The 13,170-nt window shown below is 40.2% G+C and overlaps 1 protein-coding gene across 1 annotated transcript; it reads right to left on the reverse strand.

Annotated features, from left to right (window-relative positions):
- Positions 1-1,020: 1,020 nt before the first annotated feature.
- On the reverse strand, positions 1,021-6,059 carry LOC104959049 (uncharacterized). The gene is made up of 11 exons (XM_010786904.1): positions 5,770-6,059; positions 5,549-5,618; positions 5,274-5,429; positions 4,686-4,742; positions 4,450-4,575; positions 4,090-4,214; positions 3,816-3,867; positions 3,661-3,731; positions 3,385-3,552; positions 2,947-3,055; positions 1,021-2,856 (listed from the first exon to the last, which is right to left on the reverse strand). Exons 1-11 carry the CDS (start codon positions 6,036-6,038, stop codon positions 1,195-1,197), a joined length of 2,865 nt encoding a protein of 954 aa, XP_010785206.1. The 5' UTR covers positions 6,039-6,059; the 3' UTR covers positions 1,021-1,194.
- Between the last annotated feature and the right edge of the window lie 7,111 nt (positions 6,060-13,170).

Raw genomic sequence — 13,170 nt, forward strand, 5'->3', positions numbered from 1 at the left:
TTCTCATAGCGAGAGGTTATTTCAGAGCAGCAACAACAACAGGCAGATTATACAGAGGTCCTGCTGAAAACTTCAGTTTGGTTTGTTATTATTCCGACATAAATGTCCTAAGCACTGACTAACAACACTTCTGAAATGACTAACAATGCCAATGGCATGCTGACGCTACTGAGAAAAGCCCTCCACTATTATCAACAGCAGGATATGACCCATTGCAGTGGCAGCGAGGGTATTTTTTTCATCTTGGCTGATACTCTTTAGCATATAATATACCTCTTATCTGCATGCAGTCCGAATATTAACTTGGTTTTCCATCATTCTTTGAAAAGATGAACTACGACAGAAACTAATAACTATTTTTATAATTGATTAATCTCATAAATTCAACCCTTATATTGTAATACAATAATGTAAGAGAATTGTTTGTAGTGTCTAACAAGCAGTCTCAAAGCAACAGATTAAAAATATTTAAAACTGAGAAAAGTCAAAAATAAATCCTCACATCTGAAAAGCAAAATACACTAACACATGTATTACCGAATCATTTGGAAGTTTTCTCTTGATGCGGTCAGGAATTTGATTGCATCAATTATGCAGTTTTTATTTTCTTGTTCAGCACATCTTCGAGGAAAAGTTACCTGGGTCTAAAGCGTAAGTGTAAAACACTAGTAGACAAAAAAATGTGAGTAACTTGAGCATTGTTGGAGACTAGCTTGACTAAATTTAAATAATTGGCTGGCAGAACCCACAGTCATTTTATGAAAGGTAAAAAAACTTGTCAAGGGCAGGTCTGCACCAGCACTCTTACTAAGAAGTGCCAGGAAAGAAATGTTCTGAACCAACATTTTTACAGAGGTGCTTTTGAACTCTTGCCAGTACCGGTCAGCAAACACATGAGAACTACCCTTTCAGAGGGCACACTCTCAAAATGTCACACAGCCAGATTTTGAAAACGACAATGACAACCAAAAGAGAGACAGAAAGAAAGAAAGAAAGCAAAAATGCAATACATAACAATTGTAGTGGTCCACAAATGCTTTTACTCAGATTCTTACAAACTTACAGGCCAGAATACAAATATTACCTTGAAGCCGTTCACAGTAATTGTGTTAAACATTTTGATAGAATAGCAGACAGACTACAAAGTAAGTGTTTCACACCTAGCGTTAACAGCATTTCATCCACATCAAGTGATCATTTCTTTGGACTAGGCTTGGCTTGGGGTTTGTCCTTGTCATCCCCACTCTGTTCATTTGAAAGAGGCTTCTCAGTTTCTACTTCTTCAGTGCTGGTCTGAGAGGCAGCCGACTTCTCAGTGGCTGGACTTGTTTGGGCACCAACCTCAGCAGTCTCGGGCAGTTTCACATCTTCTGTAGAGACAGTGTCTGCGTCCTTGGTTGTCAGGAATTCGGCTTCCTTTGAAACCTCTTCTGGTGTGACTTCGGCTTCCTTGGTAACCTCTTCTGGTGTGACTTCTGCTTCCTTGGAAACTTCTCCAGCTATGACTTCTGCTTCCTTGGAAACCTCTGCAGATGTTACTTCAGCTTCCTTCGAAACTTCGGCGGATGTTACTTCCGCTTCATTGGAAACTTCTGCGGCTGTCAATTCCGCCTCTTTGGAAACTTCTGCAGATGTGACCTCGGCCTCCTTGGCAGCAATCTCTGTAGCCAAAGTCTGAACCTCTGTGGTAGACCCAATGGCAGAAGTCTGAGGCTCCTTGGCTTCAGTTTCTGTTGAGATTAATTCAGCTTCCTTGGCAGCTGTCTCAGCAATCAAAGGTTCAACCTCCTTAACAAGCTCTGTAGCAATACTCTCGGACTCCTTGACCACATCTGTTACAACCTCTTGGGCCTCTTTAGTAATCTCTAAAGTTTCAGACACAGTTTCCCCCAAAACCTCATTTGAGTCCTTGACAACCAAACTTTCTACAGCTTCGACCTCCTTGGCGACTGCTGCCTCAATCTCCTCACTGACGGTTGCTACGGCATCAGCAACCCTGGCCACATAAGTTGCTATTACTTCAGCCTCTTGAGCCACATTGCTTGCAATTTCTTCTGCAACGTTTCCTGTATCAGTTGCTACTACCTCGACAACTTTGATGGCTTCAGATTCTACAGCAGCAATGATCGTGGCAGTGGACTCGGTTTCTTGGACTTCAACGACTGTAGCCTCTGGTTCCGGGACAACATTAGAGATGACGGCATCTAATTTCTCTTCCTGAGCAACAGCAGTGACTGTTGTTTCCGAGTGTGCTAGAACATCTGTTTCCTCCTTGACTGCTTCAATGGCCTCGGTCTCTCTACTAACAGCAACGGTCTCTTTGGCGATGGAAGCTGGTATGCTCTCAGCCTCTATAACTTCAGCGACTACTTCTTTCACCTCAGGCACAACAGTGTCTGTAGCTACAGCTGTACCAACAACCTCAGTTAGGTCCTTAATGGCTTCAACCTCTTGCACCAACGGAGCAGCAGAGGCTGTTTCAACAATGGTTTCAACTGCAATAGCTTCACTTTCTTTAACCAAAGTGGATGCTTCTTTAAGGATAGCTTCTGCCTCTAATTCTGTAGGCAGAGCAGCTGCTTCCACCTGGGCAGCGCTGCCCACAACATTAATGAGGGGAAGGACTTGTTGTATAGTTGGGGTTGTGTCTTCGGTTTGTGCAAGTGAAGCAGCTTCCTGGGCTGTGACTTCTGCAGCCATTTCCTTAGGGACAATTACACCGAACTTGCCAACACTCGCACCTGCTTCCATAAGCAGCCAGTCCATTTTCTGTGCATGCTGCTTGACGGCTTCCTCAACTCTTGAGTCAATCATTGCTTCGGTCAAAACTCCATCTTCAGAGGAGTATGCGGCAGCCTTCAAGGAAAACAAAATCAGTACAAAGGTTTGCTTTAGATGTTTTACGAAGCAGATTCATATTTTGTGTCATCAGGCTGTTCAACTCACCTGCCAGGCCACACCAAGTTTGGAGATTTCACGACCAGACATGCCTTCTGCTTGCACTGCAATTTCTGAACACTTCTGGCCATAGTCGAACTGAGTTAACTTTAATCTCCTGTTGAATTAAAGCACAAGACGTTTGTATAGGAGATAAGGCTTGAGCTTAGCTTTTTTCTGATCATTGATCCTCTGCACATTTACTGGTTTTAACTGTCCAATACACTTTATAACAGCTTCTGTGCTAAACTTCCTGAGGACTTAAACAACATTTAATAAAGCAATAAGTAAGGATTCAGACACAACTTTGGTTTCAGGACGGAACACATTACAAACAACATAATGCAACCTCGAGAGACCAATTATTTCATTTGCAGTAGAAAATATCCTCTGCAACAGAACTGCAGCAGTAGCTGTTTGAAATTAATATACAATAAGTGTACTCACTGTCTTCCTGTAGTGGCAGGACCCAGCACAAATTTGTCGAAATACAAGCGCACCAATCTTTCCCTCTCTTCTTGACCAGGTAACGCAAAGTTTACGATCTCATCAATGCGGTCATTAATGGCCCAGTCGAACTGCTCTGGCTGGTTACTAGCAAGCACCAGCATGAACCTGAAGAGAGAGAATGAGACTTTTTAGACCCAGCCAGTGACCTTTTCATTCATGGCAATGATCCTTTTCACGCCAAGCCATGCACAGCGAATCACGTAAGATACCGACTTGTTGCTCTGCTCCCCAGTGCGGTAGAGGAATGCATTCAGGGTGGCTCTGAGGTCCTCACTGATTTTCTCCTGCAATGCAAAAATCATGACTCATGAATATTTGATGAAAACACAGGGCATCATCACCATGCATATGGTAACAGCTGAACTCACTGAGGATCGCTTACGCAGGAACGCATCGGCTTCATCCACGAAGAGCAAGACGCTGCAGTGAATAAGAGAACATCAAAGGGAATGTGCTTAAAAAAACTGCCATTTTGTATGTAAATCCCCTTACTTTAAATCAGAGCAGCAAGATAACGGCAGCTTTGTATGCAACATAAAATACAGTCTACACTAATTAACTCTCAGAGTCAATATTCAGAAGATGATACACTTTATAGCACTAATTTATTGAGTGTAAATGAAGCATATTAAAGTGTTGTACCCTCGCCTGCTGGTGCTGGCCCAGTCAAACACCTTGTGCATGGCAGTGACTCCATCGCGCCCCAAGGGTGCCACGTCCCCACCTGTCATGATGGCATAGTCCATCCCTGAATGGAGAGCCAGTTTCTGAAAGGCAACAGAATGTGCTTTGTTTAAAAAGGAACAGAGAGGCAATAAAGGAAAAATAGAAATGCACAACAGTCTTAAAAATATCATGTAACAATTAAGCTTAATATACTGCTTTACAAAGGGGCACCATCTTTAATTAATGAAAGAAATATACTCAAAATGTATCAAAAATATTGATTAAATGTTTTCAACAAAAAAGGAAAAGAAAAGAAAATCCAAAAGCCAGTCATACCTTGGCAAAGAGTGTTTTTCCAGTTCCAGGGGGGCCATACATCAGGATGTTTCTGTACAAGCCTTTGTTCTGCCTGGTGTTACGAGTGGCGATGGCAATGTCCCTTACCCGTTCCTCCAAATTGGCCTGTGTAATCAACAATTCAATGACAGCATTTTTCACAAAGTCTTAAAAAGAGCATTTGAATGTTGAATTTAAAATATATCAATAAAATCCATGCAGGGTAAATAACTCACGCTGAGAACCACGCCCTCCAAGGCATCCTGAGGTCTGCTTCTCAGACGCTTGGTTGTCTACAAATTAGAATAAGGGAGTTGGATGGTGACAAATCATTTAATGGCTAAAACAGTCATAGTTATTGTGTCCAATAAATATTTTAATATAATTTCTTATTATCTAGCCATAATATACAGAACATCTACATGAATCCTTTAACACTTTTTTATTCTGGTTTGCTATAGATATATAAAGCTATGTTTAGTCTAAAAACTGATTTTGGGGGATTTTTTTAAATACCCCTCACATATAGTCAATTTAGAAGGAATACGTGAATATATTGCAGATGTCCCATGGATAACACATCGATTTTAACAATGTCTGGTAAAAAAAAAAATACATTTGATGAACTACCATGATTTACAGGCCGAAGTAAAAAAATCTGAATTAAAACAAGGCTCGAGAAAATGTTCAAATAAAACTAAATAATCTCTATGTGGATATATGCTGCCTGCATCTACTTCGTTAGCAAAATATGGTTAATTTGATCAGCAGGTTCAACCAAAAACATGATTAGTGAAAACATGGAAATAAGTATGTATATTGACCGTGATTGGGTGTTTGATGCCTTCTACAACAGTTATCCTGGAGGTCTCTCGGACCAGTGATGGTTTCCCAAGACGAGACTCTATGAAGCGGCCGGCCACCGCTGTGGCATTCCTGGCTGAATACACTCCTGCTGCCAACAGAGTCAACCCAGCAACCTGTGGATAGGCCAACACATGCATCTTCAAATATACTGTACAGCATGAAGACCACAGCTACACATAATCCTCTGCAGTCCTCTTGTGGTGAAAGTGTGACAGATCTGACATTGATTTACCGTGGCTGTGACTTTGTCCCCGTCGGAGATGAAGGCCCTGAATCCCTCCCCAAACACAACTCCTGCCGTCCTGCCGGGAACAAAACACAATTATCACACTGACTGCCTCCAATGTGGAAACCTCGCTTGCTGACACCCTCTGGAATTTCACTTCCAGCTGAGGGAGATAGGAGATATATGCCAGTTACTCTGAGGATTAAGGAAATTCATTTTGCCCTCACTTTATAGATTCAAGGACAGTTTGTCTGTGTTCAGCAGCTTTCAGGCGAATCTGTTCCCTGATGATGTCTGCGTTCTCCCTCTCCACCTGGGCTTGGGCTTTGGACTGCGCTTCAATGCGGAGCAGGTCGTTCTTGTGTCTCAGCTCCATTTCATGTTGAATGGTAGCTAGGAGAAAGAGGCAGATTTTATTAACTATATTCTTTTGACCACTTCTGACAGGGGTGTATATTTGATTTACTTTAACTAGTGTGGAATAACCTAACACCATGGCAAAACTACACTGAACAAAAATATAAACGTAACACTTATGTTTTTGCTCCCGTTTTTCATGAGATGAACTCAAAGATCTAAAACATTTTCTACATACACAAAATAACCATTTCTCTCAAATATTGTTCACAAATCTGAAAAAATCTGTGATAGTGAGCACTTCTCCTTTGCCGAGATAATCCATCCCACCTCACAGGTGTGGCATATCAAGATGCTGATTAGACAGCATGATTATTGCACAGGTGTGCCTTAGGCTGGACACAATAAAAGGCCACTCTGAAACGTGCAGTTTTGCTTTATTGGGGGGGTCTGGGGGGGTCCGAAACCAGTCAGTTAAACTCTAACCCTAACATGTCACCCATTGAGCATGTTTGGGATGCTCTGGATCGGCGTATACGACAGCGTGTTCCAGTTCCTGCCAATATCCAGCAACTTGGCACAGCCATTGAAGAGGAGTGGACCAACATTCCACAGGCCACAATCAACAACCTGATCAACTCTATGCCAAGGAGATGGGAAAGGCCTCCACCTCGATTTAAAAGAACCTGCAGTTTTCTGGGGGATTGATGCCTATAACCTGAACACGTCTTCTCAAAGTTCCTATTATGCTCATTTTCAGGTTTCATATTTGTATTTTATGCCTCTGTCCTGTCCGTGCTTTCACTTGTTCCTCTTTGGCTACAAAAACAATTACCTCAGTTCTGTCTATTTAATTTAAGATCATTCGGACGTATCCAATAATTCATTTGTCCACTGCACATACTCACCATATTCCAATGTTGAAATATGTAGTACATTTATGTGTCTGCTGCATAATTTCCAGTGTTGGGCAAGTTACTTTTAAAAAGTAACTAGTAATAGTTATAGTTACTGCTCTCAAAAAAGTAACTAGTTACTTTGTTAGTTACTAAATTATAAAAGTAACTAGTAACAAGTTACTTTACTTTAAAAATAATAATAATACAAATACAAGTTGTTGTGTTGTTCTGTGGCACAGTAAGAGAAAAGACAACTCCCCATCATTGTAGCAATTATCATTATGAAATGTAGCTGAACAATAAAACACAAAAGATGTGTTTAGACATTTTGACAGGCATCTTTATTGTAGCCTGAACAATCAAGTTCTAAGTAGTGCACTTGTAGTGCAATATGAAATAAAAACAACTACACTCTTTTGGCAGTAACAANACATTTGTATGTGAGTCACATTGTCTGCTTACATGACAATATGTTGGTAATGATACTCTGTATAGGAAAATATAACATATGGTCATGCTACACCCATTAGTATACTTATGATACTTATCTGATAATACCTATGTAGCCAGGTGATTTAAACTATTTATTAGTGGAAGCTGGTGAAACATATTTTAGGTGGGGCTGTGGAAGATGCGCTGGGGTGCTTAATTCCCAGACGAGAGAGGGTAATTATTCTAATGAAACATATAATGGTTTAGATTTGATATACTAAATAGTATTGTACTTATTATAAATATAAAACTTTCCATAGCACCTCTATTGACTAGCCGCCACTGCTATATATTAACAAATAAAACATAGGCCTAACAACTGTTAATAATAATAATAATGATAAGCTGTACATGTATGATCTTTTTAAATATGCAAACTTACCGCCAGTTGATAACACTTTCGCAGTCCAAGCCATCTTTTTCCCATTTTGGGGCCACCAGACAAGATACTCCTTGTCCAATTCAGGATCGTACTCCCCCTCAATTAAATTTAACCGGCCAACTTCGATTGTATCATTGCTAAATTCATAGAGCCCGTACATTTTTGTGTTCAAAAGTAGCTCTAAGTAGTGGCAACAAAGTGATTACAATCCGGAGATTGCAGTTGGCACTGCGGTCTGTATCCTAGCAACGCTAGAGAAGCGGGAAGCGCGAGGCGAAAGTTGGGCACGCGCACGTCACCACTCACCAGCTATCCTCATCGGCAGAATAATCCGTGCCTGGAAAAAGTTATTTAATTTTGATTCTCATTCACAAAAAGAGAGAAAACCTGAGAATGTACAAAAGATATTTGTCAGATTTAGGTAGATATTCCCAGGACTACAAAACGGTACCGGAGGACCCGTATGGAGGCACAACTTGTGACAGGTAAGGACAGGTTTTCTCTTCATATTGGACGAACGGGATGAACTGCCCATACAAGACGTATTTCATTTGGTGGTTTTTGTCTCACATTACTGTATTCAACTAATTATAGCAGAGTATACTACAACATTTTGAAAGGTTTTTTAGATGTAGGCCTACATGCAGTGGCGGCCGGCCCATAGGGGCGCTAGGGGCCCCGCCCCCCTTCTTCCCACATGTTTGATTGTCATTCAAAATTAAAAATAAATTAAAAAATATATTTCCAAAAAATATATTTTTTTTATTTTATTTTATTTTTAAAGAACTAAGGTAAATATTATATAGTTGGTATCAGTAAAATGTATAATCTACAATAAAATCTTGTTTAAAATTGTTTTACGATGTCTAAAGTTACTGATAAGTCACATGTTCGCACGCACACACACACACACACACACACACACACACACTTCTCCGCCTCATTCTGTTTTCATTTTACTCGTTTCTTATTTGCAGCTTCAATATTGTAGGCTACTCACCTCGTTTCTTGTAGCCCTCGAAAGGGTTTGGAGGTTGATGCCTCGTGAACGTGGTTGTTTGGCTTCTTGTCCGCAGCAGCAGAAAGCATTTCGAATGTTTGAATGATCAAAGTGGGTCGTCACCGTCGATTTTCTTTATGCTCCAACACACAGTTGCACGGGGTGCAGAATAGTTTCCCCCCACTTTTTGCCCGGCTTTTAGTAGAAATGTTCGTCTGTAAATGAGATGGATTAGATATTTTCATCTTGGTGTTTTCTCTATCTTGGAGCTCCACCGTTCCTCTATAACAGTGTTGTTTACATTCTGTGATGCGCGAGCTGGTGACGTCACGTCAAGACGAGTTAACTTTTTTTTCTTCTCAATATTTGTGTAGAAAATGCGGGGATTATGCGGCCTTTTGATAAATATGCGGCCTTTTAGAAATCGCGCCATTTTTGCTGATTATGCGGTAAATTCTGCGACGCAGAATCGCGTTTTTCTGGAGGGTCTAGTTTTTGTCTCACATTACTGTATTCACGAATTATAGCAGAGTATACTACAACATTTTGAAACGTTTTTTAGATGTACATGTATAGATTTCACTTCGTGTATATGCTGCTATTATTCCTATTTTGATAACAGGTAGGGCAATATATGTAAATTACGTTATAAAAACATATAAAATCAATATTGACTCTAAAAAAGCTGAGACATATACAGTATAAACCAACCCTAGCTTTTTGCTGAGATGCCAAATGAAAATGCCAACAATCAATGTGTGTATAAATGTCTGTGTAACAGCTGTGTGATTTTATCAATTTACAGACTCTGACTCACCCAGTGATGAAGCTTCAAATGAAGATCGAATGGTGGGTGAGAGTATAATGTATTACAGTGACGATGAGGTTGTGTTAGATTCATTAAAATCATATTATCAGGATAGTTATTGTGTAGCCTTTTGCTTTAACTCAGGCCGATTACCATTCTGGCGGGATATCAGATGACAAAGGGGAGGATCCACATCATGAAATTGTAGTTTTTTGCATTGACTGATCCACAGACTTAAGAAATTGGACTCACTGGTGGACTTAACTATGACTCTGCTACTTGGTCACTGATTTTTTTTTTAATGCATTGCCACTGTGCATTGCCACAAGGTTCGTCCGTCATGTACTGTCTTTGTATCCTGTTTGAATGCTCTTTTTATGATGCCTGTCTCAGGAATAGCCCCTCTTTTTTTATTGAATTAATTTGATTTCAACTTTTCTGTCTCTCAGAGTGACGATGAGGAAGAGATGGCTGCAGACGACGAAGGAATAGATCAACAACATGAAATGGTACAACATAAACATGCAGGAATTGTTTTACTTATTACAAAAGAAAAAGTATTCTGTTAAAATCCATGACCTTTGCTACATTACAGGTAGCAGTAAGAGACAACACAGTTTTCTATGATGATAAGAATACAGATTTATCCGACACAAAAGAAGTTGGGTTACAAATATTTAACAAAATGTATCAGGAGTTATTTTATAACTTATAGTTAACATTATTTTCACTGTATGCAGGGGCGCCGTAAGGGGGTGAAAAGTTAGGACGATTCTAAGGGCCCGTGACTGACGGGGGCCCCAAAATGTTTAGAACATTAAGACATTTTTTTTTAAGTAACCTTTCATCAATCCTCAATAATTAACATTAAAAGAACGTTATATTGATAAAGTACTCACTAAACTTACGATTAATTTAACTTATTTTCTTCCAAAAGTTAATTATCCAAAGCCTCTGTACACCCCCTTCTATTTACATGTAATGGTTTTAATCCTGCCTCCAAACGCGGTGCTGCACCGGCACTTGCAGAGAGTGAAAACATGTGAGGAGGAGGCAGGATTAAAACCATTACATGTAAATAGAAGGGGGTGTACAGAGGCNACAGCCATGGGCACAGCTTACGTACTGTGTGTGTGTGTGTGTGTGTGTTTCGCGGGTTGCTAAATGTTTTGTGTGTTTATGTTGACAAGGAGGTTTAATAACTGTGTGCTGTGCTACACACAACGTGCAGTCGATTTCATTTTCATCTGCGTTTGTAGTAGAGTTAGCAGGGTATTTTTATTTTAACTCTCGTCCCAAAATTATTTTTTATCCTCCCTGACACTATTTTTTTCGGCCCCGGGACGACGGGACGTCCTTAAGCTCGAGCCCTGCATGCAGCTACAGATAGGTTGCACTTCCATTTACAGTACATTGTTATTGACTTTGGGCTTGGGAGGTGTAGGCATAGAAACATTTTGTTCCTCTACCAAGGCATCCTGGTAACTCATGATGAGACAGCTTGAAGCTTTCTGTATATAATATAATAGAGACACATGTTGCCATTTCAGTGACGGTTAAAGACAGCACAGCACAGCAGGGCAGGAACCCACAATCTTTTTCTGGCTCTTACCCATCTCCGGGGACTTCTCTCAGCTTGAGCCCCAGGGCCTGGAGCTGGTTGGAGAAACTGACAAACTCTGCTCCATCATCCCCGTCTTGAGGCCGGTTCTTGCGGTCCTTCACGATGGCCCTGCGTGCCGCCCGCTCGTCCCTCTTGCGTTCCATTTCATTCTTCTTGCTTCTCCCGACAGGTTTCGTCGTCTGCTTCCTGGACATGTTGGCTACTGTTGTTTCTGCGGGCATACAACACCAAAATATGCTTTCTTATAGGAACAAGATGGGACCTGCTTCAACCGCTGCCAAACATCTGAAAAAGATGAAAACGAAACAGAGGTGAGGGGGGTGAAGATTTCATATAAAGAGGTGGTTATTTCAGCCAGATAGTCTTCTTTTTAGACAATATACCTTCAGTGACTTATACACGTCCATGCTGAGTTACTTAAACTATTCATATGGAGAGTAGCTATAAGTTACAGCATGAGCTATTATTCATGTTGGCATATTAAAAATATAAATAAACAGTTTGTTCCAGTGTTATCTCGGCATGGTTCACAGTGACCACTTTATATTAAGCCATATTGTCTGATTGACAAGAAAACGTTAGCTTAGAAAAAATGTAAAGAAGTTACATTATATTACATGTCATTTGTTAGACGCTTTTATCCAAAGCGACTTACATACATTCAGTACTGTGGACAATCCCCACAGGAGCAATTTGGGGTGAAGTGTCTTGCCCAGGGACACAACGACATGCTGACTGCAGTGGGGGTTGAACCTGCGATCCCCTGATTCAAAGTGCAGCACACTATCCACTGAGCCACAGCCTCACTTGCTGGTGTTTATGTTTATTAAATGAACATCAAAAATAAACACTCATTATATAGGATATAGGATATAACTTAGGGATGAGGTTGTATGCAATAAAAACTGATATAACCAGTGACTTAACATTATTAGCAACAACTTTAACTGTATTTAGTTGACTTTGTAAGGTTAATTTTAGAATTACGTTGAATAACTTGACAGTAAGGCCAGTTTGGTTATATAGCTGACTTAAGTTAACTATATTATATTATTAATTGTAATTGTAACGGAGTATTGACAGTACTAGCACATTAGTATTACTTGTTAGCTAACACAAACGGAGTCAAGTTAGCTGTTAGCTGACATGAAGTTCGGCAGCTAGCAGCTAGCTTGTTAGCATTAAACGGCTGGGCATTACATAATAAATCATATGTTTCCGCTTGTAGCATTCCCTACATAGACAACAACTGGAGCGGTTAACAGTAAATAGAAGGATGCTTACCGTTAACAAGCTGGGTTTTTACAAAATATGACAATGTTTCTTTTTGTTTCATTTGTCTGTCTCGTAATGGTTTGTATCAGTTTTGTTTACAACAAATGTTCCGCTTCCGTGTGTCCGTTTACGTTGAAACGTACGGAAGGGGGAATGGGCCAAACTAGGCAAAACATTTTTTCTTCTTCTTCTTTCGTGTTTATTGGCGGTTGGCAAACCAACTTGTAGGTGCATTACCGCCACCAACTGGACTGGAGTGTGGACAAGAGACTAAGCAGAAAACAATAAAGAAAAGAAACAAAACAAAGAACCAAAACTCTAGATTATTTTAAATTGATCAATTTCTCTTAGAAATGTAATAATCTCACAATATATATTGCCTGATGTTTTCCCTAATAGTCCTGATAGCGACAAGTCATGGAATTTTGCTTTCTTCAGTGTCTGGAAAAACACATTTCTTTGAGTACTATATTTCCTGCAAAGCAGTAAAACATGCTCAACAGTTTCTGGCTGGCTACAGTGTACTTTCCGGTTGGATGCTTTCCTATTATACTTAATGGATGATTGAGACCTGTATGACCTATTCTTATCCGAGAAATGACATTTTCCTCCCTTCTTTTAAACCCCACCTTCCTTCCATCCCCCACATACCTTTGAATGTTATAAAGATGTCTTCCTGTATCACTAAGGTCCCAATGATCTTGCCATGTTGTTTGTGCATATTTCTGTATGAATGTTTTAACCTCCGCTTTACTGAGTGGAACTTCTATGTCTATGTTCATACTTCTGAG

The sequence above is a fragment of the Notothenia coriiceps genome, unplaced genomic scaffold (assembly GCF_000735185.1).
Source record: "Notothenia coriiceps isolate Sejong01 unplaced genomic scaffold, NC01 NC01_scaffold00001083, whole genome shotgun sequence".
Classification (NCBI taxonomy): Eukaryota; Metazoa; Chordata; class Actinopteri; order Perciformes; family Nototheniidae; genus Notothenia; species Notothenia coriiceps.

Excerpts from the sequence above, each read along its gene's own strand:
- LOC104959049 (XM_010786904.1), bottom strand. The coding sequence starts at position 6,038 with ATGGTGTTAGGTTATTCCACACTAGTTAAAGTAAATCAAATATACACC. Across the intron at positions 4,743-5,273 it reads GCATCAAACACCCAATCACG|ACAACCAAGCGTCTGAGAAG; the intron begins GTCAATATACAT and ends TCTAATTTGTAG. Across the intron at positions 4,215-4,449 it reads GAAAAACACTCTTTGCCAAG|AAACTGGCTCTCCATTCAGG; the intron begins GTATGACTGGCT and ends GTTGCCTTTCAG.